The 27,162-nt window shown below is 59.5% G+C and overlaps 2 protein-coding genes and 1 pseudogene across 5 annotated transcripts; 1 reads left to right on the plus strand and 2 right to left on the minus strand.

Annotated features, from left to right (window-relative positions):
- Nucleotides 1-2,658: 2,658 nt before the first annotated feature.
- On the minus strand, nucleotides 2,659-2,868 carry LOC127491267 (U2 spliceosomal RNA; annotated as a pseudogene).
- A 502-nt stretch (nucleotides 2,869-3,370) lies between these two features.
- Nucleotides 3,371-13,870, minus strand: RBPJL (recombination signal binding protein for immunoglobulin kappa J region like). 3 transcript variants are annotated; one of them, XM_070051781.2, is made up of 12 exons: nucleotides 13,584-13,866; nucleotides 12,391-12,490; nucleotides 11,197-11,322; nucleotides 10,085-10,155; nucleotides 9,831-9,946; nucleotides 9,414-9,588; nucleotides 7,709-7,846; nucleotides 7,295-7,404; nucleotides 6,605-6,757; nucleotides 5,839-5,994; nucleotides 5,629-5,732; nucleotides 3,371-5,532 (listed from the first exon to the last, which is right to left on the minus strand). In XM_070051781.2, the coding sequence occupies exons 1-12, from the start codon at nucleotides 13,603-13,605 to the stop codon at nucleotides 5,259-5,261; spliced, it is 1,545 nt and encodes a 514-aa protein (XP_069907882.2). In that variant the 5' UTR covers nucleotides 13,606-13,866; the 3' UTR covers nucleotides 3,371-5,258. The 3 variants fall into 3 exon arrangements, with proteins under 3 accessions (XP_069907882.2, XP_089164057.1, XP_089164059.1); XM_089307931.1 differs by having other exon boundaries at nucleotides 4,730-5,532; nucleotides 9,831-10,000; nucleotides 13,584-13,870; XM_089307933.1 differs by lacking the exon at nucleotides 13,584-13,866 and having other exon boundaries at nucleotides 4,730-5,532; nucleotides 9,831-10,000; nucleotides 11,197-11,431.
- Nucleotides 11,725-25,419, plus strand: MATN4 (matrilin 4). 2 transcript variants are annotated; one of them, XM_070051779.2, is made up of 11 exons: nucleotides 11,727-12,467; nucleotides 14,468-14,579; nucleotides 15,208-15,777; nucleotides 16,398-16,520; nucleotides 18,493-18,615; nucleotides 18,705-18,827; nucleotides 18,918-19,040; nucleotides 21,923-22,354; nucleotides 22,445-22,597; nucleotides 24,982-25,088; nucleotides 25,171-25,419. In XM_070051779.2, exons 2-11 carry the CDS (start codon nucleotides 14,501-14,503, stop codon nucleotides 25,228-25,230), a joined length of 1,893 nt encoding a protein of 630 aa, XP_069907880.2. In that variant the 5' UTR covers nucleotides 11,727-12,467; nucleotides 14,468-14,500; the 3' UTR covers nucleotides 25,231-25,419. The 2 variants fall into 2 exon arrangements, with proteins under 2 accessions (XP_089164056.1, XP_069907880.2); XM_089307930.1 differs by lacking the exon at nucleotides 18,493-18,615 and having other exon boundaries at nucleotides 11,725-12,467.
- The last annotated feature ends 1,743 nt before the right edge of the window (nucleotides 25,420-27,162 follow it).

Here is a 27,162-nt window from a genome sequence, read left to right on the forward strand (position 1 = left end):
CCATGCAGGTGCAGGGGCCCAAGGACTTGGGCCATCTTCTACTGCTTTCCCAGGCCACAGCAGAGAGCTGGATCAGAAGTGGAGCAGACCTGAACCTGGCGCCCATATGGGATGCTGGCACTGCAGGCAGTGGCTTTACCCACTACGCCACAGCGCTGGCCTCCATCACCAGCTTCTACCAGATGCCAGACTGCCGTTCTCTGAGCTGAAATAAGCCTTCTTGCCTGCTGTGTTACCCCTCAGTAACAAGAAGCTGAGACCCCGTGTGAGATGCTTCCTGCACTTCCCACTTCTCCCTACCAGTGATTTTGGAGAGTAGGAAGAATTTTAAGGTAACTCCCAAGATTTCAGCCCTTGAGTGTATACAGCCTGTATAATTCCCTCCATTTGCATGTGGGCAGGTCATGTAACTATGATGAGATGCCACTAGATTTATGAGTAAGTTCCGTTCAACAGCAAAGAAGGGGAGGGCACTTGACAGATGTCATTGGTGTCCCGGGCCAGTCGATGGGAACCTGACTGGGTTGGCCTGAAAGATGCAAGGTGCCATGGATCCTATGGCTGCAAGGAAATGATTTTGCCAACGATCAGGGAGAATGCAGGCCTGGCTGACACCCTGACGCCAGCCTGGAGACCCTGAGCAGAAGGCCGGCTGAGCTGTGCCTGGACCTCTGGCCCACAGAGACTCAGGGACAGTACGCGTGTGTGGCTGTAACCCGCTCCCGTGGTCACGCGGGTGCCCAGAGTGCAGGAAGGACTTCGCCATCTGTAAACGGAGGGAGGGTTCCCCCTCTGAGTCATCGCTAGAAGTGCCTCCGCAGCAACACTGACAGCAAACAGCCCGTATCCCTGCTGAAGCCGCGGCACACATTCTATCCCCACGACGCCTTATGAAGCCAGTGCCGTTATCTCCGTCTTCACAAGCAGAAACAGCGTGGCTAACTGGCTGCAACCAATCAGACTCACCCCACTGGTACCTAGAATTTTGATTCCAAGATGCCTGTTGGGTGAAAAACCACAGTACAGTGGCATTCTTTCATGTTAGCATGATTCCTTTGGGGCCACCTGTGGCTCTGGCATCCCATACGGGCGCCAGTTCATGTCCCAGCTGCTCCACTTCTGATCCAGATCCCTGTTGATGCACTTGGGAAAGCAGTGGAGGATGGCCCAAGTGCTTAGGCCCCTGCACACATGTGGGAGACCTGGAAGAAGCTCCTGGCTCCTGGTTTCCGCCTGGCCTAGCCATGGCCGTTGCAGCCATTTGGGGAGTGGACCAGTGAATTGAAGATCAATTCTCTCTCTCTCTCTAACTCTGCCTTTCAAATAAATAAATCTTAAAAAAAAAATTTCTTCGAAAATGAGAGATTTCCTAAAGCTCATGGGAAAAAGGAATTAGCAAATTAATTTTGTGCAAAGATTTTTGAAAACATTTGAAAGTCAGAGAGAGAGAAATCTTCCATTTGCTGGTTCACCTTTCAAAGACCTGCAGCAGCCAAGGCTGGGCCAGGCTGCAGCCAGGAGATTGAATGTAATCCAGGTCTCCTGCATGCGTGGCAGGGTCCAAGTACATGAGCCACCATCTAACTGCCTCCCAAGGTGCGCATTAGCGGGAGGCTGGAGCCCAGGCACTCTGATGGAGGAGGTGGTGTCCCAAGTGGCGTATTAACTATTGTGTGCCAAACACCCACCTCTGGTACGAAAGACGCTTGAAGTCTGTGCACACGGGCATCATCATAAGGTTCATGGAAAACACATGCATGGGCTGGGTTTCACATTTTCTCTGCAGCAAAATAAACTTCTGTTTTAACTTCATTTCCTACAAATGTTTCGATGCACCTCCTAGAGCTGGGTAAGGAGGGGAGCAGCCCTGCACACAGAGAAGCGCTGAAGGTGAACTTCCGACATCAGCCAGCTTGGGGAGCTGGGTGTTTGGAACCAGACCGGGGGGAGGGGGTCTCCGGGTGAGCCTGGAGGGCTGGGGCCCACTCCAACACTGTCACAAGGGGAGCCTGGTGAACCTGGTCACAAGGCCCTCCCTGCCTCCCCTATACCTTGCCCTCCCGTGTCCATGTGAACACACACCCCCTCCTTGGCTCCAGCTGGCTGTAGCAGGTGTTCCCCTCTGCCCACTGAAGTCATGACCACTGCCCTGCCTGCCTTTGTGCCTTGGGGTCTGGAGCAGCGCGAAGCCTGACGGGGAGGGGGCCCTTTGTGTGAGTATTGCCAAAACCTGAGAGAGGCCCTCTGGGTTTCCTTTCCTCCCAGCCACTTCCTCCCCATCTTCACAGTTCATGCCCTCCGCGGCCCACATCCTCCCCAGGGAGGGAGACGTCTCAGACTCTTACCCCCACACGAGGTAGGCTCGGTTTCCTTTTGTGGAAGACCCAAATCAACAAACCAAAGGGAGAGAGGGCAACTCTAAGGTCAGAGCTTCAACCCAGAGAGTAACTTGCTAAAGGGACCGCAGGTGGCTGGCGCTGCGGCTCACTAGGCTAATCCTCCACCTTGCGGCGCCGGCACACCGGGTTCTAGTCCCGGTCGGGGCGCCAGATTCTGTCCCGGTTGCCCCTCTTCCAGTCCAGCTCTCTGCTGTGGCCCGGGAGTGCAGTGGAGGATGGCCCAAGTGCTTGGGCCCTGCACCCCATGGGAGACCAGGAGAAGTACCTGGCTCCTGCCATCGGATCAGCGCGGCGGCCATTGGAGGGTGAACCAACGGCAAAGGAAGACCTTTCTCTCTGTCTCTCTCACTGTCCACTCTGCCTGTCAAAAAAAAAAAAAAAAAAAAAGGGACCGCAGGCGCCGTGATGGCTGGGGGACTCTGAAACAGAGATTCTGCACTTGATCTTAGCCAAAAGGCCGAGAAGCGATTGAAACAGATATTCTGGCCTCATCCTCACTACATGCGTCCCCTCCCCTCCACAACACATACACCCGGCCTATGCCCAGCAGTGTGGCCCCGTGAGAATTCAGAGACTCCCAGAGCTCCAACTGAGCGTCAGGAGTACAGGATTCCAGTGAGTGACAGGCACTGCCATCCACCTGCTATGACCTTGGCCTCTTGAAGCTTCCGTTTCTCCATCTATAACAAGAGCAAATATGGACGGGAGCAACCCTGCTCACTGAAGTCATGTGGGAGAGTGGGCAAGTAACATGGACTCCCGGGCACCGCCCTCGTTTCTAACCCAAGGGTCTGTGCTACAGCCTGGATGTCTAATTTTATAGCTTGGTAGATGATCCTAATGTGAAGATTAAATTAATTGATACATGGATTGTAGAGTGGAATCCCCCGCAAGTGTGAAGAATTGTGTGAATTAACCTACAGAGGATCCCGAGAGCACAGAAGGACTTAAGATGATCTTTGTTTTGTTTTTTAAGATTATCTTTTTAAGGAACGTAACAGCTTTCAACTGCTATGAGTGAATGAATGAATGGTGAAAATACACCCCTCCGCAAGGGAACATTGCCACCTGCTGGTTTCACGTTGCAATTTCTGGATATCTGCCAACACAATGTTATTTATTGAGCACCAACTCCAGCGCAGGGCACAGCGAATGCACCCTCTAGGACACACGGAGATGAGAACCGCTTTCCCCACGAAACTCAGCCTAGGGGGACATAGAGCCCTTTGGTCCAAGCTGGGTGGCCACACGGTTCCCGGAGCCAGCATGTGAGACGGCAGCTGGCTTCTTAGATGTGGCACTTATGCTCAGAAGGGCCCTGCACTTGACTGCGTCATCTCCTGTCCTTGCGTCGAAGTTCCTCCTTGTTCCCGAATCAGACTCTCCGGAGGCGGGCACTCATTTCAGGGCATTTCCCACCCAACTTGCTCCCTGAGTTTCTCAGCTGGGCTCCACCCTTCTCCAGCAATCACACAAGGTGAGGCGTTGGCCGTGTGGGTTTCAGCCTGCTGATGGCTGATGACGGAACTTAGACTTTGGGGAGTCTAAAGCGCAAACCCCATTTCCTCCTTTCTGGAAATGTCAGCTGCTTCTTTTTCAGGGGACTTCCCGTGCTCTGGGGCAGATGTTCTACAGGAAATGAGCTCTTCCTCAGAAGGTCAAGGAAGGCCCAGGGGGCTAGACCCCGCACTTCAGACTACTGGGCACCCCTGGAGGCTGGGCATCCACGATGCCTCTGTCCTTGTCCCCGTAGCCCCAAGCCGGGACCCTGCTGGCTTTCCCTGCTCTCTTTCGCATCAAGCACAGACGGGGCAGAGTGGTCAAGGCAGGGTTGTGATTTGGCCCCTAGGCCCATGGAGAGAAGCCCCCTCTCTCAGCTGTGTTACCGCCCAGGTGATCTGGGACTTCTGCCCAGCGTTGTCCCGGGCAAGCTGGTTCTGTGCCGCATGCCTCTGGGCCTTGGGTGCACCCTTGCTAGGGGTGAGGGCAGTAGGGTAGCTCACCCGCAGAGCTGCAAGGTGACCCCAGGACAGGACTGTGGCCTCAGAGATACCAGCCAACCCTGAACCCCACTCCTCTCGAAAGAGTCAACAAGGCAGGTCCTGTGCTCCCTAAGACTTGTGCTCTCTGCATCTGTGGGCGGATGGTGTCTACTGGGGCACCCCCTTCCTTGTGGGGGGCACACAGTTCAGATTCTGTTTGATTCAGTATAGCACAGGAACCTGCCCAGCCACAAAGCTGTAGGCCAGGGAGCAAACACTGGCAAGGGGACTGTGGCTGGCTCCAGGCAGCAGGCAAACAGGAAGGGGCAGGTCCTTGTGTTCCAGGGTAGGACCCGGTGATGCAAGAGGGGTTCCGAGTTCCAGATGCGACCTGGTGCTGCAGGTGGGACTGTGTTCCAGGACAGAGCTGGAGAGACACAGTCCTCCAGGTGCTGCAGGTGCAGTCCACGTTCAAGTCTGAGCCTCACTGGGCGCTCCCGGACACGCAGACAGGGTCTCGAGGCCCCATGTCCCATGCCTGCGTGTGCAAAGCCACGCATTCTTTTTTCAGAGGAGACACGGGGGGAGCTCCTCAGAGCGTGACACGGTGTGTTAGACGCAAGGAGAGCCCAGGGGAGGGAGAGAGGGGGAGGAGCCACAGGGACACAAGTGATCCGGAGAGGACCATGGAGAGGCGGGCACACGGGCCTAGGAGCCAAAGCTCCAAGGGGCAAAGCCACCGGGCTGCACCTTGCAAAGAGAGCAGGAAGGCTGTGTCTCCCTGGAGGGCTGAGCGCGCGGATGAGGCGGGAGGCCGGGTGGGTGTCTGCCGCGGGCCTCGTCCCGCCCTCCCGCACGGAAGCGGACGCGGGGCGCCCTAGGTCTGGATGAAGAGGTGGAAGTTGGTGCGCGTGAACTCGTGGTGGATGCTCTCGAGCAGCGCGTCGGCGTCCGCGGCGGGCTCGGGGGCGCGCGGCGAATCGGGCCTCCCGCTGTATTCCGGGGTGTAGGTGAAGGAGAAGGCGCTCGGGTAGAAGAGCCCGTCGGAGCGCACCAGGCTCACGGGCACGGTGATGGGCGTGCGCAGCCAGCGCCAGTCGCTGCCGAAGGCCGCCACGTCCGGCACTACGCACATCAGGGACCGCGGGCTCCTGGCGGTGCAGCGCCGGGCTTAGCGCTGCGGGGACCCCGACGATGCGGCCCCTACACCCAGCGGCCCGAGGGAGGCTGCCCGCCCCAGCCCGTACCTGTACATGGTCTCCGCCTCCACGTCCCCGAACCACACCTTGAGCCCCGCGTGGAAGTTCTCTCCGTGGAGCTCCAGCGTGGCCACGTCGCCCCCGCCGCTGAGCTGGGGGAGGGGGGACCAGTGGTGGGAGGAGGCGGTGCCTGAGCCCGCGGCGCCCCCTCGCCGGCGCCCCCGCCCCGCCCTCCGCGCCCCGCGCGCACGGCTTCACCTCGAGGGTGCTGACGAGCGGCACGGGGGTGACGGGCTCCCGCGTGCACGCCAGGCTGCTGTTGAAAGAGAACTGCACCGACTCGGTGCCGATGATGGTCCAGCACGAGCTGTCGTTCAGCAGCGTCTTGTTGGCCTCCTTGGGGCAGGCGGAGGCCTGGGAAGACACGGATGGGACGGGCCAGAGCGTTGGCCGCGGCCGCCAGCTTGGGTGAGGCGGCACGCGCCTGGGCCTCGAGGTCCACCTGCCCCCTGAGCTCGGACATGGCCCCCGCGTGCTCTCCCGTTAAGTAAGCTCCTTGAAGTCGGCTGCTTTCGAATGTTCTCATTTTCCAAGGATTCTAGAATGCTACTTTGCACCTCTGTGCCATTCTATGACCGAAGATTTCACAGTCTTAATATTCTTTGGGAAAATACTCATTTGGGAAGGAGTCATATGGCTTAAGAATAATAATTATTTGCTACATTCTGTAATTCTTATTCAATTATTCTAATAGTCGGCTCAATAATATGCAGTAGCTATTGTACTTTTTTATTTACATTTGACAATTTTGTATCCCAAACTTACATGACCCTAGAATTCCTGGGGGAGGAGAGCTGCTCAGGAATGAGTGATTACTGCTTGTCCTAAATTCTGCATGTCTGCTTCCAGGGGCTGTGGCTCTCACACCCCGGGGAAGGCAGTACTGCTCAGTAGGCGTGACCATGTGTTCCCGGCGGGCAGTCTCCCCGCGAGGGTGGCTAGTGCTGCCATCCTCCGGTCTCACCTGGAACTGCACCACTTTCTCCGTGGCCAGGCACAGGTAGGTGCCGCCCCCTCCTGGGGGACCGCCCGGAAACTGGAAGGCACACTTGTGCAGCTGCGAGATGGGCTCATCCACGTCCAGGAGCGCACACTGCTTGGCTACTTTGCGAATGATCTGCGGCAGAGGGGTGGTGGGGAGGTGCAGGGGGTGTCTTCAGCCCCCCTCCCAGCCAGCTGTGCTGCTCTGACTCCCTCTGCCCCCTGCCCTCCCTTGTAACCCCACAAAGCACTAAGAATCAGCATCCTTGGGGCTGGCGCTGTAGCATAGCCGGTAAAGCTGCTGCCTGCAGTGCCAGCATCCCACATGGGCACCGGTTTGAGACCCAGCTGCTCTACTTCTGATCCAGCTCCCTGCTATGGCCTGGGAAAGCAGTGGAAGATGGCCCAAGTCCTTGGGCCCCTGCACCCATGTGGGAGACCGGGAAGGAGCTCCTGGCTCCTGCCTTTGGATTGGCTCAGTTCTGGCCTTTACAGCCATTTGGGGAGCGACCCAGCAGATGGAAGACACCCCCCCCACCTCTCCGTAATCCTTTCAAATAAATAAATATATAAAAAAAGAATCAGCATCTCTATGTCTCAAGACTCACCCTCCAGCCCCACCCATGGGTGCCACCCCTTTGCATGGACCTGCGAGAGCCCTCCTTTGTCATACCATGGGCGGCAGCGTGATGCCGGTGAGCGTGCAGACGAGCTGCACCAGAGAGCCGTAGCGCACGTAGCCCTCTCGGGGAGGGAAGTCTCCTTGGGAGCAGTGCTCATCAGCTGGGGGCAAAGCAAGCCAGAAAGGAACAGGGCTTCAGGGGCCTCAAGCTAGCACTCAGGGAAGCAGCCGAGGCTGAAGTTTCTAAGCCTGGAGCCAGCACTTGGGGCCACCCCGGAAAATGTCTGCATTTGAGGGCAGGGTTCGGGGGTGGCAGCTTCGCATTGGCTGGGCTTGGGCACCAGCTCCTGGGGCTGTGGGCGTCCTTTGGCGTCTCTGAGCCTCAGGTGCACGGGGCAAAGTGTCCCTGCCTCGCCGAGCAGCGGCCGAGGCTGGAGAAGCGCCGGGGTCTGTGGAAGGCATTACCCAGGTGCAGCGTGAAGGCAGCCCACTGTCTCGCGCTGGCCACAAAGGCCCCGTTCTCCACGGAGAGGTAGCGCGTGGACACCGTCTGGGAGCGCAGGCGGTTGAAGAGGGAAACCCTTGAACCCGAGGAGATGCACACTGCGGGTGGGGGGGGCGGGGGAGAAGGCAGGATCAGGGCGCTGGGGGGCCTGGCCCCCTGGGACTTCCCAGACAACTTCCAGTGCTCTCTGCCAGCCAGGACACAAGGCTCTCCCACAGTCCATGGCGACTTGTCTGGTGCCTGCTATCACCCTGTTTCTGTGCCCTCCCCCACTCCTTGAGCCCAACAGACAGAGTCAGCCCAGTACTCACTCAGTACCTACCCTGTGCTGGGTACTGGGCCCCAAAGGCTTTGCTCTGGGAGATCACAGTTTGGGAGGGAAGGAAGGCAGGGATATAAAGTATCAATGTGAAGGAAGCCTTCCTGGAGGAGGCAATGCTCTCAGCCAGGGGTGAAGTAGGAAGGAGATGATGGGGGATGCACGAGACAACACCGGCTGGTATTGGACAATAGCTGGCACTTACTGTATGCCTGGTAATTTTCTAAATGCCTTCAGTGTATTGGATTTTCTCTACAAACAACCTACAGAGGCAAGCGCTACGAGAGCACCTCAAAAAGTGCGTGGAAAAGCCGAAGGAAAAGATACATTCATTTTGATGCAAAGGATTTTTGAAGTCCATGCACGGTTTTTCCCTTGCAGGTGCTGAAGAGCACACATATGCTTGGATTTTAGATTTTTGGCACCCAAATAAAGTCATATTTTTAACTGCGTTTCCCACCACCTTTCTGAAGTGCTCCTTGCGTTCTCATTCACAAAGCTAACAAGTGGCAGAGCCAGGACCCAGACCCAAGGTTCCAGGCTCCAGAATCTGCACCCTAACCACCCCCTGGGGCCCTCCCTGGCCCTTTCTGCATGCCCAGGGCTGGCCAGAACGCGGCCTGTCCCTGAGACCCTCGGGGGGCTTCCACAGAAAGTGATGTGGCCTAGGAGGAGGAGCGGCTCCACAGTCTCGCAGACCCCAGGCCACTTCCTGTCTGGGCCACACCCCAGCCAGGGCAGCCTGAGGCCATGTAGGCCCAGGAGTTCTTAAGGGAGGGATGCATGCTGCAGCCTCACCGTCCTTACCTACAACCCGGGTCGAGGACAGCGCCTTTCTCAGAGACGTGGGGAGCACCACACAGGACAATGCAAGTTGGCCTTTGCCAATGCAGTGCCCGGGGCAGAGCCGGGCTCGCGGCAGGAACCCCACAATGTTTTTAATTGGAAATTCTCCACCCCTATATCGTCCTCACTCTGTCCCTGGCTCAGCACCTGCTGATCTCTTCGTGCTGCTCTTCGTCTCTGGCCCCCACCTGCAAGTCTAGTGTCCCACCCCTCTCCTCTGCTTCTGCACGCCTGAGCCACGCCCACTCCTCCCCAGACCCGCCCCTTTCTCGGCTCAGGTCCCGCCCCTCTGACTCTGTGACCCCACCCTGACGCCCAGGTCCCACCCTTCTGATGCTGACCCCAATCCCCGCCATCCAGCCGGGGCCTTCTCATGCTGACCCCACCCCTCCACCCAGGCCCCACCCCTCTGCTGCTGACTCCACCCTCCACCAGGCCCCGCCCCTCTCCCTCTGGCTCCGCCCCCGCCACCCACCCAGGCCCCGTCCCGCCCCGCTCACGGTCGGTGTTTTTCAGCGACTGCTTCTTCTGCGAGGGCTTGGAGATGACCTTGATGAGGCGGCTGTGGAAGGTGCCCAGCTCCCGGCCCCCCGGCAGCACCAGCCGCAGCACCAGCCGGAAGTGCTTCCTCTTGTCCGCGTCAGAGATGTACAGGGTCTTGGCGCAGCCGAACTCCTGGGGGACTCGCGGGCACGCGGCCGTCTCATCCCCCCGCCTCCGCGGGGCCCAGCCGCCCCCGGGGATCTGCCGTCCGCGCCGAGCTTTGCGACCCCGGCCCGGGGGCTTAGCGACGAAGAGGGCCCGGCCCTCGGCCTCCCTGCCCCACGACTGGGTTCCGGAGGGGCCTGCCTGAGCCCTCCCCCCAAGGACAGGCCGGAGTGGGAGCAGGACTGGGACCCCATCCTGTGCGCCCTCACCCTGGAGTCCGGCTGCTCCTCGAAGCTCAGCCTCTGCGTCTCGGCCGCGCTGCCGGGCGCGCCGTCCAGCCCCATGTAGCCGCAGACCGTGGTCCCGGGCTCCGCGGCCTGGTGGGCTGCAAGGGCACGGGTCCGGCTCTGGAGGGCTCGCGTGCCCGGCGGGCTTCGTCCTGGCCGCCAGAGGGCGCCAGCAGACCGCGTGAGCGGGGCTCCCCGCAGAGCCGGCCGGCCAGCCGCCCGGAGCCCACCCTCACCTTGGCCCTGGCCAGGCTTCACCCTCCAGCCGGGGCCGGCGAGGTAGACGCAGGGCGGAGGGCAGAAGAACCTGCGGAGACATGCGACTGCCGGAGTCTCCATCCACCTGCACCTGTCTGTCTTGCAAGCATCGCGAGGGAGCATCCACCCAAGAAACCCTCCATTCTCCCTCCTCTCCCCAGGCTTCTCTCTGACTGTACCTCATGCAAATCCTATTATTATTTCTGGATGCCACTCATCTGAGCCACCGATGAGTCCTGTGTTCGCCATCCAACCATCTGAACAGCCCTGGCTTCCTTCCACTGCCACCACTGCTTTTTGGCCTGGGTCACCGCCAGGGCCTTGCAGCCCCTGTCCCTGTGGCCACTCCCCACTCCCCTGGCTTGTTTGTCCCAGCGGCAACCAGAGGGCTTTGAAAACCGTGGCTCAGATCGTGTTTCCCCTCTTAAAGTCCTCCAAGGGACTTAAAACTCCAAGTCCTCCTGTGATCTGGTCCCCAATTACTCACTCCCCCCTCCTTTTCTGACTCCCGCACTCTGGGGCCTTGTCAGTTTTGCCCCCAAGGTCTCTGCTTTCTCCATTTCTTCCAATCAGAGCCTGTGTCCCTCCAGATTTCCTTCTGTCTGGCTCCGATTTTTTTTAACATCTGAGTCCCGGTTCGGATGCAGCCTCCTAAGGGACTTTTTGACCTTGATCTTTGAGGCTGAAGCAGGTTCCCCTTGCCGCCCTTGGTTTCTGTGGATGACCCCCTCTGTTTGCCTTCTAGCTCTCAGCCTCATCTCCAGGTATCTGGGTGCCTGAATTGTGGGCAGTTTACAGGTGTCTGTCCCACGAGGGAGGGAGAATGTCGTGAGAGCTCTGCTCAGCCGTGTGCCCAGCGTGCAGCCGTGCCCACAGACCCTGGCACTTCCTAAAGAGTAAGTCACTGTTGAGTGAGTGGGTGAATGCGGACGGGCAAGCCACAGGGAGGTTTTGCCAGAGACCAAAGTGGCTGAGGGCCAGGGTCCCTGCTGACAGCTGAGGTTTTCCCAGGGATGGGGGGCTCGGGGCGGGGGGGGGGTCTTCAGGTTACAGCTCTCCTAGGAGAGGGGGCTGCTACCGTGGCACCTACCGCTTCTCATTTCCGTAGGACTTCTGCGCCACCTTGGCGTGCAGGATCCGCACCGTCTGCTCACACTGCCGCTGCAGGCACCTGCGCACGCCTTCCTGCAGCATGGTGGCCTGCTCGGGGGGTGACCTGGGAGGGCAGGAGGCCGGCTGGCCCTCGGCAAGGGGTACTGAAGGGGCGTGGTGCTGTGGAGCCCGCTGCTCGGGTTGGGGGGCATCAGGGGAGGATGGGGCTCCTGCTGTACCCCCAAAGTCAGGAAGAGAAGGTGTTTGGCAAAGTGCGGGTGGGCTGGGTGGGTTAAATGCTTGGGGCTGCCAGGTGCCCAGTGAGAGTTCCCTGCTGCTTGCAGCCTCAGGAAGATGAGGGGGGAACACTAAGGGCGCGGCCGTGCTGCTCCCGGGTGCAGACAGGTACGGGAGGGCTGCCAGCATCCACAAAGGTTGAGGGTCCCCATCCCGGGCGGCTTGCCGGCCCCTCACCTCGGGTGGGCAGGCAGGAACCTGCAACAGCGAAAGGCCCTGGAACCACACTCCCAGGGCGCAGTGGGGGTGGGGGTGGGGTGAGGCTCTGAGTCCTGCTGCTGGGTCCCCTCTCAGGATTCCCTGACCCCAGGGAATCCAGGCCGACCCCACTGGCCCAGCCCTGGGGACTCTGATGGGTGCCGGCAGAGGCCCAAGGCCTGTGGCAGCAGGTGGAACACGGAAAGGAGGCGGCTTAGAGACTTGGGGGTCTGGCAGGCAGGGCCGGGCCAGGACCACGACCCCCGAGGCTGGCCCCTGTGCCCTGTGTCCTCTGGGCAGGGGCGGAGGCCTGGCTCGCCCCACTCCTGGAAGGGACGGCGAGGACAGAGTGGCGCGCCCTCGGAGGCCGTCCAGGCAGCCGGCGGCCAGCGGCCCGACCGCTCCGCCTCTTGGGTCTCTCCTCTGGGAAGCGTCTCGAGGCTTCCAGCGCATTCCGGCCGCGGAGAGCGTCGCCGCCCGGCTCCCGCGGCTGCTGCGAGGGTGGCAGGCGCAGGGGGCGCCGCGCTCGCTCCGCCCCAGCCCTCGGAGGCAGCGGGGATCGCTCCCTGCCAGTGGGAGGGGTCGCAGCCCGCGCTCCCCCTCCCCACCCGCCAGCCCGGGTTAAATGCGGCCGCCGCCTGCGCGGGCCCCAGCTGCCTGGCAGTCCCCACCTAGGGCTGGCTGCCCGCTCCGTTACCTGCTCCAGCTGCCCGCCAGGCCCCGCCCGTCTGCCCCGCTCTGCAGCCGCGCCTCCGAGCTGTCTCGCAGACTCAGGTGAGTCAAAGGGCCCGGGGTCCCTGCGGGATGTGCAGGGGTGAGGGCGTCAGGCCAGCTCAGGGGCAAGTGTTTATCGCGGGGGGGGGGGACCGCCTGCCCACGGTGACCGCAGCTGGCCCTTGTCCCCTCGAGTCACTTCCAGGTGGAGCCCGGGTCAGGAAGCCCCTCCTTTGGTGACCTGGCCCCTGCAGGGCCCCCAGGTGTTCAGTCCTCAGCCAGTCCTTGAGATCTTGCTCACCAGCCTCCCTCCCTTGCTCCCCCTGCGCTGAGGGGGTCTCCGAGGAGGAGCCGGGGTTCTGGGGGCCGCCAGGGCCACCACGTCGCTGTGTGGCCGGGGTGAAGACTCCCGCCACCCTCCCGGGCGGGTTCCTTCCTCTGTGGAAGTGTATTTGTGTGTGTGTGGGGGGGGATGCTGGAAAGGTTATGACCCTGGACGTGGTGGCTCTCTTGACTTTCTGGGACCCTGGAGTGCAAGCGGGTGGGGGTGAGGTGGGAGGGGGCGAGGTGGGATGTGGGCTCCGGCTGAGAGCAGGACAATGGGGCCCTTCATCAGCACGGGGAGGGCAGCGGCTTCAGCAGGTAGGTAAGGATGGGGAGCGTCAGGGGTGCCCAGGGTGCCGGGCTCCGATGGCCCAGGCTGGAGAAAGTGTCCCCCACCCTCACCGGCTGCCAGCCGCTGGCCCGGCTGGCTTGGTCACCCTCCCACAAAGGGCCTGCCAGAGGGATTTTCTGTTCTGCTACCAGGCCTTGAAAGCGAGGGGGGAGAAGAATCCAGCCAGGAAGGCCGCCTGGAGTGAGCGGCTGGCAGGCTATGGGCAGAATGGGCCCATTCAGGGAGGCGGGAGGGCGGGGCTGCGAGGGTCGGGGGCACCGGCCCCTCTGCCGGGAAACCTGAGTGTGGGCGACCGAGGTGGGATGGGGGCTGGGAGCTAGGCAGGCGTGGTGATCCAGGGGCCCAGAGAGTTAGCAGCTGGGGGGCAGGGGTCCAGCTGGATCTAGTCTTGCCAGGTGGGCTGCCTTCCTGGGTCTCAGTTTTTCCATCGGCACAATGGGGATCCTTGGTGAGTCACAGGGGGTGTCGCCAGGGGGGCCCGCGGGGAAATGAGCACTCACCTGTTGTCCCCACGGGGTCCATGGTCGCTCCCTTGTGGCCCTCCAGGCGCGTCCGGTGGCACCAGTTCCTCGGTGCTCCAGCCAAATATATCCTGCCCAGGCCTTATCTCCAAGGCCCCGGGTTCCCAGCCCCCTGTTTGCTCTGGGCAGGGACACCTGCTGGGCAGATGTGGGCTTCCCACAGCCCGAGCTGTTGCGGGCAGGCCCAGCAGACGCCCCCTGGCGGCCTTTCCCGAGCTCAGTCACTGGCCCACCGTCCCCACGCTCCCCCGCGCCAAAGGCTGCAGTCTCTCCCACTGCCTGCAGTGGGGGACGGGGCAGAGGGGAGGGGGCCCACGTGGCAGCGCCTCCCGCGTGAAGCCCCTCCCCTGGGGAGAAGCAGGCGCCTGATACTCCTGCAGGTGCACAGAGCCCGGTAGGATGGGCTCAGGATTCCAGCCTGGTACAGGCACTTCCTTGCAAAGCGATTCTGGGGACCAGGGCTTAGCTTCTCCAAGCCTCAATGTCCTCATCTGTATAATGGGAACAATGACAACCTTAGTCCCTTAGTCTCAAAACTGGTCAGAATCAAGTGTCGCAGCCCGTGAAAAGCATTTGACACTGCCCGGCATTTAGGAAAGCCTGTTTTCTTTTTATATCTGTGTACTTTAATTTACTTTCTATTTACCATTCCACAGTTCCACAACGTATAACTTTCTCCAGCTCTACAAAGGATCTTTGTTTCGCAGCAATCCCACTGCAATGAATTTTACTGTGAAACATGTCAAACGTGCACAAAAATAGATCAGTAAAATAAACCCACGGCCCTGTCACTGCCCCAAGCGTCTGCACCGGATTCAGAGCTCCGTGAACGCCTGATTTACGGTTTCCCTTCCTCCCTCCAGTCCCTGACACCCTGGTTCTGTCTGGCGGGCGCCATGAGGGGCCTTCTGTGCTGGCCACTGCTGGTGTTGCTGCTCCTTGCCCAGCCCTGGGAAGCCCAGCCCCAGTTCACAGGTGAGCTGGGGCCCAGCCCCCACAGCCAGGAGGAGGAAGCTCCATCTGGGGGCCAGAGAGGGAGGGTTTGAGAGCTGCAGTTCCAGCGCAATGTCTTCATTTTTCCGATGTGGTTTAGTCTGGGGTTCATGCACAATTACCCACTTGATGTTTAAATTTGATGAGTTCGTTGAAAAAATGAAACATCGGGAGATTTCACATAAAAATTCTGATTTGGGACTTCTCTTGGAAAAAAAAAAACAACGAAGGCTCAGCTGACATCCGGACCTTGTGGACACGTCTGCCCACTTAGAAGGTGTGTGGGTTCTTGGCTGTCCACAGCCCTACCCCAGGCAGTTCCCTCGTCCGTGCTGCCCGCCCAGCCTGTGTAGGCCCTGGCGTTGGCACATCTCCCCCTGCCTCCTTCCCAATGGATGGCATCTCCCAGAGTAGCCCTAGGAACTTTAGGAGGGGGGATTTGTGAAATCTAGCCCAGGGCCACAGGAAGTGCCAGCGGTGTGAGTGAGTCTCACCTGGTTAAGGCTGCACTGAGCAGCGCCATAGCAGCGCTTGCCCTGGGTTTGCCTGGTGGTCTCCTTGGAGGTGAGGGCTTGCTGACCCAGCAAAGACCTCCCTGACCGCCCTGCAGGTCCCAAGTGCCACACCGGGCCCCTGGATTTGGTGTTCGTGATCGACAGCTCCCGCAGCGTGCGCCCCTTGGAGTTCGAGACCATGCGGCGCTTCCTGGTGGGCCTTGTCCGCAGCCTGGACGTGGGGCCCAACGCCACGCGCGTCGGCGTGATCCAGTACTCCAGTCAGGTGCAGAGCGTCTTCCCCCTCGGCGCCTTCTCGCGCCGCGAGGACATGGAGCGCGCCCTGCGCACCCTGGTGCCGCTGGCGCAGGGCACCATGACCGGGCTGGCGATCCAGTACGCCATGAATGTGGCCTTCAGCGTGGCCGAGGGCGCGCGCCCCCCGGAGGAGCGCGTGCCGCGCGTCGCCGTCATCGTGACCGACGGGAGGCCCCAGGACCGCGTGGCCGAGGTGGCAGCCCAGGCACGCGCGCGCGGCATCGAGATTTACGCGGTGGGGGTGCAGCGCGCCGACGTGGGCTCCCTGCGCGCCATGGCGTCCCCGCCGCTGGATGAGCACGTCTTCCTGGTGGAGTCCTTCGACCTCATCCAGGAGTTTGGCCGGCAGTTCCGGGGCCGCCTGTGTGGTGAGTTACGGGCGTGCGGAGGTTGAGGCTCGAACCCTTTCCGCACAGGAAATCCCGTCCTGCTGGGGCGGCCGGTGCTTTCCTCTGTGCCCCCGCCCACCGCGATGGTGTCAGATTTTAGCTCTGGCCAACTTTGCCTGGGCGCGGACCCTAGGGAGCCACGTGCAGCTGGTCCCGCCCACCGGGATGAGTGGTTTATCCTGGGCTGAAGGTCAAACTCCACCGCTGACCCCTCCCTGCACACAAGAAGCAATCACCTGTTTCAGAGTCTTGCCCCACCCACTTCAGTATGGCTCCGCCCATTCTATTAGCCCCTCCCACAAACGCTGCACCATCTGCGCTAGGCACCTTTGGAGTTGTGTTGCCCCCATTGACAGAGCGCATGGGCACCTCGCCGCTCCACTCCTACCCCTAGCCCGTGGGCGCATCTAGTCCCGTGTCACCTATTCTGAGCCTGTCCACAGGGGCTGCTCAAGCCCTGTTGTTTCCCTAAGACCTCCCACCTGGATGGAGCCCCTCTAGAAGGAGGCCCACCTCTGACCCCACCCCAGGCAGCTGCTTCCGGTCCCAGAGGCGGCCGACGGGCTGTGCCGGCTGATTCTAGCCCTGTGTGTCCTCAGGGAAAGCCCCGTGTGCCGAGGGGAGACACGGCTGCCAGCACCAGTGTGTCAACACCCAGGGCGCGGTGGGCTGCGCCTGCAACCCCGGGTACAAGCTAGCGGCAGACAACAAGAGCTGTCTGGGTGAGCGCTACCCCTGCCCCGCGGGACCACCGCGGCTGGACCTGCTTTGGTTCCCTGTCTCCCCAGCATCAGAGCAATGAGTCCGGAAGGGTCTTTGGAAGTAGAAGCCCCTCCTTTGCTTTCAGGCCTAGGAAATGGGAGGGATTAGCCTGGGTCACGCAAGTGCTCAGTGGGACCAGGGCTGGGAGCCTTGACTTTGTGTGCTTACCACAGCCCTGTCACCCCTTTCTCAGACCAGGCTCCTCCCTGGCCCCAGTCCACCTCCCAAACTTGCTGCTGCTGCTGCTGCTGCTGCTGCTTCTTCTTGTTCTTTTAAAGATGTATTTATTTACTTGAAAGTCAGAGTTACACAGAGAGAGGAGAGGCAGAAAGAGAAAGATCTTCCATCTGCCGGTTCACTCCCCAACTGGCCGCAACGGTCGGAGCTGTGCCGATCTGAAGCCAGGAGCCAGGGGCTTCTTCCAGGTCTTCCACATGGGTGCAGGGGCCCAAGGGCTTAGGCCATCTCCCACTGCTTTCCCAGGCCATAGCAGAGAGCTGGATTGGAAGTGGAGCAGCCAGGACTTGAACCAGCACCCATATGGGATGCAGGCGGCAGCTTTATCCACTACGCACAGCCCTGGCCCCCAAACTTGCTTCTGTCTCCTCCCAGGCACATGCTTCGGTTTCTGTTACTTGGACATTGTGGAGGGTTCTGCAGGAAGATGAGCCTGCCCCCTCCCTGACCTGTGGCTCAGCTCTGCCTCCACACCCCAGTCCTTTCTGCACTGCTCCCCTCTGCCCTAGCGGTCTTTTGAGATCTGATCCTACCTTTTTGCCTCCTGCAAAGTTACGGCACAGGGCGCCTGGCTCCCCCAGTTGCATTTCGCTTGGTGGTGTGTGCGCATGTGGGCTCCTGGTCTCGCAATCACAGCTGCTGGTTAGTTGACTACTTAGTGGCAGGCATTGTGCCAGGAGCTGCAGACCTCCTCGCTCGGCCTCACCTGGGTTCGACTTGTTTCTAGACATTTCAGAAGGTTGGCTGGAACCCCTGTGTGGTGACCGCGAGCCTTCCGTGGTTCCCCTAGGGGTTTACCTCTGGCCATCACCCCTGCTGTGAGCTTCTGCCGGTCCTTTTCCAGGTTCTCAACACCACTATGCTGTTTTTGTTCCATGCATGCAAGCCCGTTCTTTGGTTCGCACCTCTGCGCACACAAGGGCATGCGTGTGTGCGTACTTGTGCATGCGTCCATTGTACTCACCGTGGCAGTAGACAGGTGCGAGTTACAGCGAAGTAAAGTGAAGTGCACACAAAGGAAAGCCCCCACTCGTTATTAAGAGCACCCTTGTTCCTGAAGTCGGCTCACCACGGGGGATTGGTCACTGGTGTTCCCAGCCCACAGGGTCACTCAGCCCCCCCCCGACACCTCTCATGTTCTCTCTCTCTCCCTCTCTCCACCCCCTCTCTTTTCCTGGAGCCCCAGATTCTCACATTTTCACATAAGACAAGTCTCCTCTCTCCAGTTCCCACTCCCCAGCTTAGCTCGGGGCCATGTTTGTGCTTCCAAACCTTTCAGACACTCAACTTCCTCAGAGAGGAAATGGTTAATAGTCATTGCTCTCTTCTGTTATATCCCCATTTTGTGGATGGGGAAGCGGAGGCTCAGGTGAGTCGAGTGGCTGAGTTTGGTCTTCCCCTGGACATCAGTGAGTGTCTTGGGGACTGGACTGGGGCTCTGTCTTCCAGAACTGTGGCTCCTCATTCTGTTGCATGGCTCGCTAACGGGCACACTGGCTCTGGATCTTGGCTTTAAGTCGGGAGAGTCGCTTGGCCCCGTAAGAAGGCAGATGCCTAGGTACCACCCCAGACGACTGAAGCCAGCACCTTTGGGCGTGGGGCCCAGGCATGGTGTTTTTAAGTAGCGCCCAGCTTCTGAGGGTGGTTTAGGGGTGAGAGCTGCCTTCAGCACAGCTGATTTGTGCTCTTCCTCAGCCATTGACCCGTGTGCCGAAGGGACCCACGGCTGTGACCACCACTGCGTCAGTTCCCCGGGCTCCTATTTCTGTCGCTGCCAAGCTGGCTTTGTGCTCCTGCAGGACCAGAGGAGCTGCAGGGGTGAGCAAGCCCTCGCACCCGCACCCTGGTGGCGGCTTCTGGGCACGGCACTCAGAGGTGACATCTCGCCGTCTCCTCCTCCCCACCAGCTGTGGACCCCTGCAGCCTTAGCAACCACAGCTGTCAGCATGAGTGTGTTAGCACTCTCGACGGGCCCCACTGCCGCTGCCCGGACGGTCACGACCTGCAGCCGGACGGGAGGAGCTGTCGCAGTGAGGAGGGGCCTCCTGCATGATGGGGAGGTGGGGGGGCCTTAGCATGCAGGGTCACTCTGACTCATCCCAACCTGTCTCTCCGTTAAGTCCGAGACCTTTGCAACAGCGTGGACCATGGCTGCGAGTTCCAGTGCGTGAGTGAGGGCCTCTCCTACCGCTGTCTGTGCCCCGAGGGGCGGCCACTTGAGGCAGATGGCAAGAGCTGTAGCCGTGAGTTCCGGGCGGGAGGTTGTTCTGGCCACATTCTGAGCATTCTTGACCTTGTCCTTGCCGTGGGCGGAGGATGTGGCATGGGTGTGGGGGTGTGGGGTGGGAGGGGGAGGGTGGGGAGTGTGCTGTGCTCTGCCTCTATCTCTTTCCCCGCAATCCTCTGCCGCGCTGCCATGGCTAAACCCTTGTTCAATCACACGCCTTCTTTGCTCAAAATCACTGTGGCTCCCTGGTGCCCAAGGAATGGAGACCAAATGCCTTAGCCCTGAGCTTTTCCTGTGGCCGGCCCGACCACAGTAGTGGGTAACAAAATCACATTGTGGGTTACAATGAGTGGTTTTCTAAAAATAGAGTTTGCTACAAGTAGCAAGTAAGTACTGTTTTGTGGAAGTTAAATTTCATTATATGTGGTCAGATGAAGTGCATCCTCATGGATTATTATTATTTGTGTTTGTGAGCTGTGGTCAATTTTTTTTTTTTTGACAGGCAGAGTTAGACAGTGAGAGAGAGAGAGAGAAAGGTCTTCCTTTTCCGTTGGTTCACCCTCCAAATGGCTGCTACAGCTGGTGTGCTGCGCTGATCCGAAGCCAGGAGCCAGGTGCTTCCTCCTGGTCTCCCATGCGGGTGCAGGGCCCAAGGACTTGGGCCATCCTCTACTGCACTCCCGGGCCACAGCAGAGAGCTGGACTGGAAGAGGGGCAGCCAGGACAGAATCCAGCACCCCAACTAGGACTAGAACCCGGGTGCCAGCACCGCAGGCAGAGCATTAGCCAAGTGAGCCGCGGCGCTGGCCTGTGGTCAAAATTTTGAAGCCACCACCTTCGCCCCTCAGCCAAGCCACCAGCCTGTCGCCTGCCACACTTGAAGGTTGTAGGCATGAGGCATCCTCCTACCTGTGTCACCAGCTTCCCTGCCCCATGGCCCTGCACATCCTGCTTCCCGCTTTCTAGAATATTCCTCTCTGCCTTGGCAAGCACTTATTCATCCATCAAGACCATCTCAGGCTGCCGTGGCAAAGAACCATAGTCCGAGTGGCTGCCACCACACCTGTGTCCCGTGGTTCTTGGGGCTGGGCACTCCAAGCCCCAGGTGCTGGCAGCAAGGTGCCGGGAGAGGCTGCTGTCTGGCTGCCGCTCTGCACCTTCTTGCTCTGTCTTCACTTGGTGAAGACAGGAAGTGGTTTCCTTCAGACTCATAAGGATTCCAATCCATTCACCAACGCTGCATCCTCATCATCTCATCATGTTCCAAAGACATCACCTGCTAACCCTTACAACAAGGAGTAGCGCTTTTCAAAGACTGATTTATGTATTTATTGGAAAGGCAGAGAGGCACAGAGAGAGCCAGAAAGAGATGGAGAGATGGTCTATCCGCTGCTTCATTCCCTAAATGCCACAGCTGGGGCGGGGCCAGGCTAAAGCCAGGAGCTTGGAATGACATCCAGGTCTCCCACGTGGGTGCTGGGACCCAAATGCTGGCGTCATCACCTGCTCGAAGCTGGAATAGGACGCAGGGCTGGGACGTGAGCCTGGCACTGCAGTAAGGGGTGCGGGCATTCCAATGTGGCAGCTGAACCCCCACCAGATGCCCACCCCAGGGGACTTGGGGAGACACAGTCACTCGGTCGCTAACAGAGGCCAGATGCATACCAGCATCTGCATGCAGCGCTCTTCGAGAGCCCCAGAAAGAAGGAGCTACGCTGCCCTGGGCTCCCTGCCTCCCCACCCACCCCCAGCACTTTCCTGGACTGTAGCCTACGGCACGCCCGACCTGCTCGGCTCTGCGCTGACCTCCTCAGGAGATTGGGATTGTGCCTTATTTATCGAACCCTCTTCAAGGCCTAGCAGAGTTCCTGGCTCAGATGAAGGGGGATGAGTTTGTAGGTGATTAGGACATGAGTTTTGGGGTCAGATAGATCTGGATTTAAGTCCTGGCTCAGTCACAATTGCCTATGGAATCTGGGAAAACCACTTTCTCCTTCGCGGCTTCGAATTAGGGAACATGGGGACAACACTCAAGGTTACGGGGAGGGCTGAGAACACGCGTGTCTTAGAGCACCTAGGTCGGTGCCCGGTGCATGGCCAGCTGCCAGTAATAGTATTTGTTATTAATTTACTGGTACAGTGCTTAGAGTGTGCCGGATCATAGTAGGTGATGAGTAAAAGGTAGCTACTCTGATGATGATTGTTATTATTATCTAAAAAGATGCTTTGAGCAGAGTGCCTGGTTTGTGCTAAGCACTTGATACATGTCAAGGGCTCTGGTGATGGTGGTGGTCGTGGTGGTGATGGTGACAGTGGTGGTGATGATGATGATGGTGGTAGTAGTGATGGTGGTGATGGTACTGGTGGTGATGCTGGTGGTAGTGGTGATGATGACGGTGATGGTGGTGGTGATGGTACTGATGATGGTGGTGCTAGTGATGATGGTGATGGTATTGATGGTGATGGTGGTAGTGGTAGTGGTGATGATGATGACGGTGATGGTCGTGGTGGTGCTGATGATGGTGATGGTGATGTACTGGTGGTGATGATGGTGGTGCTGGTGATGATGATGGTGGTGCTAGTGATGATGGTGATGGTACTGATGGTGATGGTGGTAGTGGTAGTGCTGATGATGGTGATGGTGGTGGTGATGGTGATGGTGGCGGTGATTTTGGTGATGGTGGTGGTGATGCTGATGGTAATGGTGGTGATGATGGTGATGATGGCAATGATGATGATGATGATGGTGATTTAGCACATCATCCAATATGGATGCACGGATTCAGTGAACAATATCCCTTATGTGACACATGGGAATGAATGACTAGATGGCTTAGATGGCTGCTGCCACCCCAGGATCTCCGCCCTCCATCCAGGCACCTCTCTCCCTCCACCCAGGCACCTCTCGCGCTGCAGGGTGCCGGGAAGGTCACGTGGACCTTGTTTTGCTGGTGGATGGCTCCAAGAGCGTGCGTCCCCAGAACTTCGAGCTAGTCAAGCGCTTCGTGACGCAGATCGTGGACTTCCTGGACGTGTCCCCCGAGGGCACGCGCGTTGGGCTGGTGCAGTTCTCCAGCCGCGTGCGCACCGAGTTCCCGCTGGGCCGCTACGGCACCGCGGCCGAGCTGAAGCAGGCGGTCCTGGCCGTGGAGTACATGGAGCGTGGCACCATGACCGGCCTGGCGCTCAGGCACATGGTGGAGCACAGCTTCTCCGAGGCCCAGGGCGCGCGGCCCCGCGCTCTCAACGTGCCTCGCGTGGGCCTGGTCTTCACCGACGGCCGCTCCCAGGATGACATCTCAGTGTGGGCGGCGCGCGCCAAGGAGGAAGGTGGGTTTGGCATTTGGCACGGGGCATCCCGGACTGGATTTGGGTTGGGCACGGGGAGGCATCTTTCCTCTGAGCGCCCTGGCCCCGCAGGCATCGTCATGTACGCGGTGGGCGTGGGCAAGGCGGTGGAGGAGGAGCTTCGCGAGATCGCCTCGGAGCCCGCGGAGCTGCACGTGTCCTACTCGCCCGACTTCAGCACCATGACGCACCTGCTGGAGAATCTCAAAGGCAGCATCTGCCCGGGTGAGCCCACGGCTTGCAACGCCGCCCGCCTCCGGCTGCCCTCCCTTTAATTTCTCCTCTCCACATTCACTGCCTCCAGTCCCCTCCCAGAGTTACAGACAGGGCTGAACAGGGAACTGAGTGGCACTCAAGGTAGCCTCCAGCCTCGTTACTCAATGCGCCTCTGTGGACAGGTGGGGACACGACTCCTGGCAGAGCCGCAGCATCCGGGCCTCTCCAGGCTGATGCGTCCGAGTTGGCGCTTTAACATCCATCTAGGTGACTCATGGGTATATTGAAGTTTCCAAAGCACCAAACCAGGCTACTAGGACCCCAGAGCAGTGGGTGTTCCAAATAATCTGGAGAGAGTTTTTCAAAGGCACGCCAAAGTCAGCATTGGGGTGGGGGGGTGTGGTTCCAGCAGGCGTCCCTTGAGTTGTTGGAATTCACTGCTACTGACATGGCAAAGTGGCAGGACCGAGTGTGTATCAAGCTCACAAAGACATGTAGTTTTCTGGATAATGTATCCCATAAACGCACTCCATCGACTGCATCTGGAGCTCAGCTGAGGGAAAGGGGGACCTGAGGAGCCGTGTGCACCACGCTTCCTAGGTGATGGGGGAGGAGCGGTTTGCACCACACTTCCTAGGTGATGGGGGGGAGCCGTGTGCACCACACTTCCTAGGTGATGGGGGAACTGCTTGGGGACATTCCTACCACTGATGCCCCAGGCTCTATCCCAGGTTTAAGATCTGACTCTTCTTTGGATGACCAGGCTCTGTAGAATCTTCTCTCTCTCTCTCTCTCTCTCTCTCTCTCTCTCTCCAAGCTAATTCTGGTACTCAGCCAGGACACTGTGGAGCCCTTCCTGCTCTGTGATACCCCACGATGTGCCTTTGGACAGGCCACTGAGCCTTCACCTTTACCTTAACTTTCCTCTTCGGAAACAAGGGACCATGCTAGCACCCAAGGCAGCCTCCAGCCCTAGAATTCTAAAACAGTCTGAGCTCTGTGGCTGGGGGTCCTTGCCCATGCTGTGTATGGCCCTGGGCAGACCCTCCCTCCTCACTGACCTTTGGTTTCCCCATCTGTGAAGTTAGGGGTCTCTGTGGGACTGTTAGCAGCCGTACATTCCAAACGCACACATAGCAGTGTGCTACTGGTGCGTGCGAGACTAAGGCTGGGACAACTTTCCACTGTCACAATACCTTGTTACTGCAGGCTCACCACTTCACCACCTAGAATATGAAAGATGGCACCATTCACAGAATGCAGGGAACACAGGAGACGGCCTGTTGTCACAGCCCCCACTGGTTTATACACTGCTCAGAGAAAACCGGTGCCAAGCTGAACTCTTAGGCTCCCCCTCGCCCTGGGATGTTGAAACGCGTGGGGCTCTCGGCTTGACAGCGTGGTTTAAACATCAGCATGCATCAGAGGCCCCTTGAGGGTTTAGAATTTTTAAACATTTTATGAGAGAGAGAGAGAGAGAGAGAGGGCAAGAGAGCTCCTTTCCAGGATCCGCACCAGTAGGAAGCTGGATTCAGGGCCTGGAGCCCGACACTGAGCCCACGCACTCCCACATGGCAATTTCTCATCCCAATTAGCAGCTCAAGCACCAGGCCAAATGCCACCTCCAGAGGGCTGTTAAAATACAGATCACTAAGCTCCAACCCCATCTTCTCTGAGCCAGTAGGTCTGGGGCGGGGTCTGAAATGTGCATTTCTGATAAACGCCTCCTTGAGCTGCTGGTAGGCCAAGGACCACACCTGGAGGACCACTGATCTCCTTGGAATACACTTGTGCCAGGCGGTGTTCTAGGTCTGTGCCGTCCAGGAAGGTAGCCAGCGGCCACCTGCACCCACTTTATTAAAATAACATAGAAAGAAATTAATTTTTCCGTTGGACCAGCCACATTTTAAGTGGTTAAACAGCCACACGGGGCCTGCGACCCCTGCATCCGACACCAAGAGCCCAGTACTTCCTCCACTCTGGGAAGTTTCACTGGTCGAGCGCTGCCCCGGTCTCCTGCCGCCCATCGTGAGCTTCCTGGAGCAGCAGCAGCAGCCTTTGGAAGCGCATTAGAAATGTCCTCGGTTCCTCTCCCAGCGTGCGCGCGCGCGCGCACACACACACACACACACACACCAGGGGATCCTTGGAAACACCAATAAGGAGATGCTCTTGTTCTGCCCATTTTACAGATGGGAAAACAGGCTCAGAAAGCGTTGTGAGTTTGCCAGTAGCCAGCGCCTGCTTGGCTGGGACTGGGCCCAGGCCAGCCTGAACGCAAAGCCCTCACACCGAACCACAGGCCCTGGTGGAGGTGAATCTGGAGGCCCAGGTCCGGGCTGGCTCGGCCTCCCACAGGGCTCCGTCCCGCTGACCTTGTGCCTGGTTTGCAGAGGAGGGCGTCGGCGCCGGGACGGAGCTCCGGAGTCCCTGCGACTGCGACAGCCTCGTGGAGTTCCAGGGCCGCGCGCTGGGGTCGCTCGAGAGCCTGACGCACAGGCATATCCTTTGCAGGAGGCGCGGGCCGCGGGTACGGGGAGGGAGGGCACCTCGCGCCCCGCCGCGGCTTCCTTAACCGCTCACTGGCCCAGCTGACGGCGCGCCTGGAGGACCTGGAGAGCCTGCTGGCCGGCCAGAAGTGAGGGCCGCGGGCGGGCCGCCCCCGGGCCGGCGGAACCGGGTCCCCGGGCACGGGCTGCCCGGCAGGAGGCGCGGGCGGGCTCCGCGCGCTGCGCTCGGGCCTGGCCTCGCGGGGACGCGTGCTGTGCCCCGTTCTTTGTTCGACTTCTTTTTTTTTGTTTTCATTTTCTTAAAAAACAAACAAACCCAAACTGGTTTCCACGGGGCTGGTCTGTGGGGTTAGCCGCGCCGCCAGGGGGAGGGGTGGCCAGACGGGCCGCGCGCCGGCGGCGTCCGGGCGGCGTCTCGGTGCAGACTGGCGCCGGGTGCGGGGGTCGGGCAGGCGCTGGGACCCCGCGCTGCCTCCGCCAGCTTGTGTATTCAGCCGCTAACAGAGGGCTCCTTATGCCGGCTGCGGAAAGGGAGGGGGCTCGGAGGGAACCCCTGGGGACTGAGCGCGCCTGCGGCCCCCGGGACCCTGAACACTTGGCTTTCTGACTTCGCGCATCTCGGGGCGCCCCCAAACCTGGCTCCGCAGCTGCTGGAACTGGGCGGTGAGGAGGTGGGAAGCAGGAACTGAGCCTCCAAGTGGAGGCAATGGCGGGGGGCGAAGAGGTGAATTTCGCCTGGATTTTCTTTCTCGCCTGCCCTCGGTGGGAAGAAGGGAATCCGCTACGATGCCTGGCCCTGCCAGGCCTCCGTCTGCCCAGCCTGTGGCCCTCGCTCTGCCTCCCCACGCCCCACCCCTGGATGGCACCACCAGCAAACACCTCTGGCTGCAAAGAGCGCAGCGTAAACTTCCCAGGTGCACGCAGGCCACTGCCAAGCTGAGAGTATTTCCCGCGCTAGAGGGGCTTGGGCCAGTCACCTGGCTTTGCTTCCTCACCTGCAGAATGGAGGGGGAAACTGTAACCACCCCAGGTGATGGGGAGAATTGAAGAAATTTTTTAAAAAATTATTTTATTTGATAGGTAGAGTTACAGACAGGAGGGGAGAGGGAGAGGGAGAGCCTTCCATCCCAGTTCACTCCCCACATGGCCACAAATGTCTGGGACAATCCAAAGCCAGGAGCCAGGAGCTTCTTCCAGGTCTCCCACGCGGGTGCAGGAGCCCAGGGACTTGGGCCATCCTCCACTGCTTTCCCAGGCCACAGCAGAGAGCTGGATTGGAAGTGGAGCAGCTGGGTCTTGAACCAATGCCCTTATGGGATGCAGGCACTGCAGGTGCTGGCTTTACCCGCTACACCATAGCGTCCCCCCTCCCCCCCGCTGAAATTCTTGCAAGGCGTTTGAGACTTTGAGGCTGCCTTGGACCTAATACAGCCCCCAGCTGGTTGTAGCTGTCAGTTATTCTTATGGCGATGGCGACAGCTAACATAGTCTTGGGACTCCCCTACCTGATCCGTGGACATTTTCATTTGATCCTCACAACAATCCTGGAAGGTGAGGATTAACCACTTTATCATCTGCAGTTATTCAGGGAAACTGAGGCACGGAGAAGTTTGAGTAGGTTTCCCAAACCAGTGTGAGTGGTGAGACGCTGGGCGGGTGTGCTGATCCCATGGCTGTCGTCACGACGCGCCATGACCCGCGTTTGTTACCATGCAGTTCTGGAGTCCAGAGGTCTAGGATCCGGCGTGGCCCATTCCTCCCGCGGGCTTCAGCTTCCAGCCCTTCCCCAGCCTCGCGGCGCTGCCTGAGTTCCTTGGCCACAGCCCCAAGTCACTTCTGCCCTTCTCCGACTGTGACCCTCTCACCTCTGTCTCGTCGGCGTGCCCGTGGGTCTGTCTAGGGATAACCATATTGCCATGAAAGATCTCCTCACCTAAAGCTTTCTATCCCACAGCATCCACGAAGGCGATAGGCTCACAGGTGCAGGGCTTAGGGCATGGACCTCTGGGCGGGGCGGGGGGGGGGGAGGCATGGGTTTGAAGGCAGCCGGCTTCAGAGCTGTTA

The sequence above is a fragment of the Oryctolagus cuniculus genome, chromosome 11 (genome assembly GCF_051225735.1).
Source record: "Oryctolagus cuniculus isolate XC-2025 breed Fujian yellow rabbit chromosome 11, ASM5122573v1, whole genome shotgun sequence".
Lineage (NCBI taxonomy): Eukaryota > Metazoa > Chordata > Mammalia > Lagomorpha > Leporidae > Oryctolagus > Oryctolagus cuniculus.